This window comes from Juglans microcarpa x Juglans regia, chromosome 2S (assembly GCF_004785595.1).
Source record: "Juglans microcarpa x Juglans regia isolate MS1-56 chromosome 2S, Jm3101_v1.0, whole genome shotgun sequence".
Classification (NCBI taxonomy): Eukaryota; Viridiplantae; Streptophyta; class Magnoliopsida; order Fagales; family Juglandaceae; genus Juglans; species Juglans microcarpa x Juglans regia.
Window position 1 is genome coordinate 18,658,989 of NC_054597.1, and position 5,702 is coordinate 18,664,690.

At 39.5% G+C, this 5,702-nt stretch overlaps 1 protein-coding gene across 1 annotated transcript; it reads left to right on the top strand.

Moving 5' to 3' along the window:
* Nucleotides 1-1,956: 1,956 nt before the first annotated feature.
* LOC121253450 lies at nt 1,957-2,385 on the top strand. Its single transcript, XM_041153464.1, has one exon. It carries the CDS (start codon nt 1,957-1,959, stop codon nt 2,383-2,385), a length of 429 nt encoding a protein of 142 aa, XP_041009398.1.
* Nucleotides 2,386-5,702: the final 3,317 nt, after the last annotated feature.

Here is a 5,702-nt window from a genome sequence, read left to right on the forward strand (position 1 = left end):
GATAGTGATCAACACAGTGGAGATGCCTACGATAGGGGTCAAGATTTGGGAAATAAGGACAGGAGCTCTACAATGGGTTATAGTCAAGTACTTTGACGCCAACGACTTACCTAAAGATAGGTGGGAAGCAAAGAAGGTACAAAATAGGGCAGCTTATTTCATATTGACAAATGAGACTATGTACAAGCAAGGTTATTCCATGCCCGTCTTGAGGTGTGCCTCATTTGAACAAGCACAATATGTCTTGGTAGTGGTACACGAGGGAGTAGGCGGCAATCGCTCGGGAGGGAAAGCACTAGCAAGCAAAGTGATGAGGGCGGGATACTACTGGCCTCTCACACTCAAGGATGAGGAGGAGTTTTTCCAAAAATGTCGGAAGTGCCAAGAGTTTTCCCAAATACCCCATTGCCTGCCGAAGGAACTGACATCGATCACATCGTCATGGCCCTTCGTGCACGAGGGTGTCGACCTCGTAAACCCCCTTCCCCCAAGCAAAGGCGGGGTGAAATTCATAGTGGTGGCTATAAACTATTTCACTAAGTTGGTTGAAGTTGAGGCTCTAGCAACAATAACAACAAGCAATATTACCCGGTTCCTATGGAAGACAGTCGTGTGCAGATTCGACATCCCTCGTTTTATCATCTCAAAAAATGGAAGGCAGTTCGACTTAGACCACTACCATGATTGGTACAGGGATCTAAACATCAAGTTCAGATACTCATCCCCAGGGCACCCAATCCAATGGGCAGGTCGAGACAACCAACAAGACTTGACAACAAGAATGGAACATGGGCGAAAGAACTCCCAGAGTCCAATGGGGTTACTGCACCATAGTCAGGACTCTGACAGGCGAGAACCCCTTTGTCTTCACCTACATACACGAAACTATGGCGCCAGTTGAAGTATGGATGCTCACTTACAGAATCCAGCACTTCAATCAAGACTCCAACGACGCAAGACTGGAGGACGAACGAGACTTGCTAAAGGAAAGGAGATTAGAAGCAGAGGTAAGAATGGCTATAAACAAGAGAAGGGCCTAAACGTTGCTTCAACCAATGAGTTCGGCTGAGATCTTTTAAAGTCAGAGACCTAGTGCTAAAGTAGGTCTGAATAACCACCTGAGGCGAAGGGAAACTAGGACCAAGATGGGAAGGCCCATACATAAACACCACCAACAACTGCCAGGCTCATATAGACTCAAGGATGCATAAGGGAGGGATCTACCACACCCATGGAATGCCAAACACCTATGGAAGTTCTTTTCTTAAGAAGTGCAAGCGGTATTTACTATAATAATGTATAAATGATAAATGAAATGATGCTTCTTATCCAAGCGCATATTCTGTTCTACTCAAAGACTTAAAGACAAATATTTAGGGCGAGTCAAGCCTAAATGTGTTGTTCGGCCCCCCATTCGAAAGTAAGGGCCAACGAGGCGGTTCCAGCCTAAACGCACTTCTCGACCTCCTTAAACATTTGAGGTTCTGCAGACTCTAAACATTTGAGCTTTGGATATCCGTGGATTTAGGAAGAAACTTCATATTTGAGGTGTATATTTGTAAAGAATAAGAGCTGATTATGTGGATATTTAAGGTTTTAGATTTCGCAGACTTTATGATTGAGTTTTGAGGTTTAGGGATTTTATATCCGAAAAGCTTATTTTGTGGACTGTAGGAGAAAATCTTTATAAAATTTAAGGTTTAGATATTTGTGGTTTAGATTTTAAAGATGTATGAGAGTTTAGAGCGATGTCGGGTTTACAATCATATATGGTAGGAATAAGTATATGAGTTAGTTAAAGATATGACTAAGAATGGGTAAAAACAAGTTCAAGATTTTATTGATTCATTTATTTATCTTTAACTTGTTTTAAATATTTTAACTGGTATATATATTTTGTTTATACATATTTTGTTTTCGTTCCTTAGAACGTTTAACCGAGTTTAAGATCTCAAGATGGCTGCTCGTCGTCGAGTACGAAACCTGGAAGATTTGAACGAAAATAACAATGAGAGGGGCTGCATGTTTGAGCAATTTAATCGCACTCATCTACCCACCATTGATGGAAGAGGCGACTCCAACGCAGCTGAGGATTGGATTCAGGACATCGAAGAGATATTCAATGTTTTGGAGTGCACTGATCAACAAAAAGTTCGATTTGCAGCTTTTAAATGGATTGGAGAAGCGAAGAGATGGTGGAATTCTGAGAAAGCCATCAGAGAAGCTGATGCAACTGGAGTAGTGAGCTGGCCTCGCTTTAAGCAAAACTTCTTCGACCGCTTCTTTTCGAAAGCAGTCCAAAAAGCTAGAGGCCGAGAGTTTACTAACTTGGTGCAAGGGACCATGACGGTACGGCAGAATGCTGCAAAATTTGCAAAGTTATAACGCTTCGCCTCATATTTGATTTCCCGATGAGAAGAAGAAAACTCAGAGGTTTGAGGAGGGTTTAAATCACAGGATCAACGAACGGGTTATGGTTCTACAAATTTAAAACTTTTCAAACTTGGTACGCTAGCTTGAACTATTCTGGAGATTGATTAGTCTGTAACCATTAAAGTGGAGTTAATCAGAGTTGAGTTACTAATATGGGAATTTTTCAGGGGAGAATTTCTTTGGAGATGGAAGGTAATGATCTAGTTCGTGTAATTTTTTAGGATTGAATATGTTGATCTAGTTCAGAAAATGATTGTTTTTAGCTCGAGGTTACAGTGGTAGGTTTAGGATTTGATCCATATCAATTTTAAGGATAATAGATAGTGCAGATTTACGAAATGATTCTTGTTGATTTCGAGGATATAGGTCTAGATGATAGAAATGGTAGTGATGGATCACTTGCACATTTGGAAGATTATTAGTTTTGGCTAAGGGTGCATGAGATCAATGCGTAGTAGTGGTGAGTGTACATGGATTTCGGAGAGTATAGATCCCAGTCTCATTTTTTTGGCTTGGAATAAGTGGCTTTGGCAAGTGTTGAAGAGGAGTCAATACAATAGTATTAAATTCAAGAGACCTTGGCTTTGAGTTTTTGATGAGTTGATTGAAGTGTTCAGTCGAAGAGGGCTACTCAATGGAATGATGGTTGACAATGATTGTTGTGATTACCTTGAAGAATTAATTGTGACTTAAGGTCAAATATGAATTTAAATTGTGAGGGTATACTTTCCTTTGGAGATTGAGTGTACACTCGAGAGAATTATAGACATTGTTATTTAACTTGAAGAGAGATTGTTGGGTCGCCATGTATGGTGTATGATAAAATCTTGGAAGTTGAAACTTAGGCATCAGCGGTGGATAACATAATCAAGTATGTGAGTTAATAAAGCATTAAGATCCATGGGTGTTGTGCAATAGTTTTTGGTGGATTGAAGATTTGAGCAGTATGGCTTGCCTTGAGGTTTAATAGTGATGTGCTATTGAAGGAACTAGTCTTGCTAATACTAGCTTGTAGGAGTAGAAGTAGGTGGGCGAGTTACCAAGAAAGCTTTGATAATATTTTGGTGAAGTCAATAGTGGTTCGTAGTGAGTTTAGTCACTACTAGATTAGATTATATTCATAATTTAGGTGATGAACTTTTGGGTTTAGGTTGTCGGGTAGAAGTTTATAGGCGCTCTTATTGGTTGGCTGGGTTGGATTCGAGCCTATTAGGGTATGTTCCTTATCTTAGATGAGACGAGTGTATTTTGGGGTGATGTTACTTGTTTTCAATTTGGGATGCTAAAGTTGATTGATACTGGTTTTTTGTCAATGATCATGGATGTATTTTGTGGAATATTGATTTTGATTAAAGCTACGAGAGTCAATTGAGAAATATGAGTGATAACTCATAGTTGTGGGAAAAAGAGTATTTTCTACCAAAATGTGGTAAGAGTTTTCTTGTTAGTAGGTATGGAGACACCTTGTGCTCGATGGTGTTTTTTTTTTTTTTTTTTTTTTTTTTTTTTTTTTTTTTGCGAGGACATAAATTTTATGCATGTGGTGAATTATCAGAGTGCTTAGTAGGAGGAACGTGATATTTTGGTTATAATTAGGAGTTAAAATTTTGTGCTGATTTTGAGGAATTAGTGGTGACTTGAATTTTTGAGACGATACTTGTAGTTGGAGATTAATCACTCAGTTGTACCAATTATGTTATTGATGGTTAACTTTGAAAGTGGCTAATAGGTTACCAACTTGTAGAATACAATGAAGGTTTGTAAGTTTTAACATAGGAGTCGATTGAGGTTAGCACTGTTCATGTTATGAAAATAATAATCATTGGAATTTGCTAAGTGCTTTATTAATGTTTTGGTGAAAATAGAGATTTTGGATTACATGGCCGCCCTAGGAGTACTAGACGTGAGGTGCCATTGGGAGACTAATGCGAGTATGATGGAATCGCCTTTGGGAGTAGACTTGAGAGAACTGTACCCATAATTGTTTGGGCGTTAGTGATGGTATGTTTGTCTCAAGTGTATTATGGGTTGTATCTTGTAACTGCCTTAGCTTTAATGTTTGACCTTGCAAATTTCAAGGACGAAGTTTTATTTAAGGGGGGAAGGATGTAATATCCTGTATTTACGTGTATTTTGACTAAGAAATTATTCCATTTCTTAAGGTTATGGGCTTTCTTGTTTTAAATTTTAGATGATTTACGTGGTATTATTTTAAGATTTTTAACTGTTAATTTAACGTTTTTTCTTGTTATTAATTATTGTTCATTATTTAAATTTCTCTTTATTTTAAATTAGTTTATTTAAATTGTCGTTTTGAAATCATTTTTATTGGATTAGTTTTGAGACCCCGAGTTAAAAGACTGTATCTAATTTATTTTCCCTTCCTTTTTCTTTTTTCCTCTCTTCTTTTTCCCTTTTTTCTTTTTTTCTTTTTTCTTCTTTCTTCTTTCTTCTTTCTTCCTTTTCTTTCTTCCTCCCATGCTTTTCCTCCTGCATGTGACACCCCTTCCCTCTCCCTCGTCCGTTTGAGTCGTCTTCCACAGCGCCGCCATGCGCCGTCATTTCTGTCACCACCCCTCCCATTCTTCTCCCCACCGGCCGGCAACCTCACCCCTTCGTTTCCAGCCCCTCTCGTACCACCGTGAGCCTCCACTCACGGCTTCAAGCCGCTCGGCCTTTGTGCTCTAGCGCCGCCGTCGAGCCACCATCGGCCACCATGTTTTCACCACATCACCCGCCCCCTAGCTACCTATCCCACCCATCCTCAGCCTCAATCTGCCACCGGTGAAGCCCATCCATCTCCATTTCCGATTTGAGCCTTTTGGACTTCAACTTCCGCCCACACCGCCACCCACAGCCAACCACCACCACCATTAGCTTCACCAACATCCTTAAACCCTTCCCTAGTAATCTCAAGTCTTAGTTTGTCCCCATTCGAAATTGGGTTTTTGAGACCCACGACCATAGTCCAAAATACATTGTTGCGTGGCTGTGCCACCACTTCAAGCACTTTCGTGATCCTTTAAAAATTATATTATAGCGCTGTAAGTATTTTTCCAAAGAACTTTTGAGATTTAAATGTATTTTTACATCAACTCATATTTACTGTGAACTGGTTTGGTTGTGCCGGACTGAGTCCAAATAGTAAGGGAATCAGTTGGATTGGATGATGGAGTTGTTTGTGTGATTGGTTTATGCTGAAATTTGTTGGCTGTTTCAGGTTTAAATATTAGTGTTTTGGGTTTGGCGTTATTTATAGTGGGTGTTTA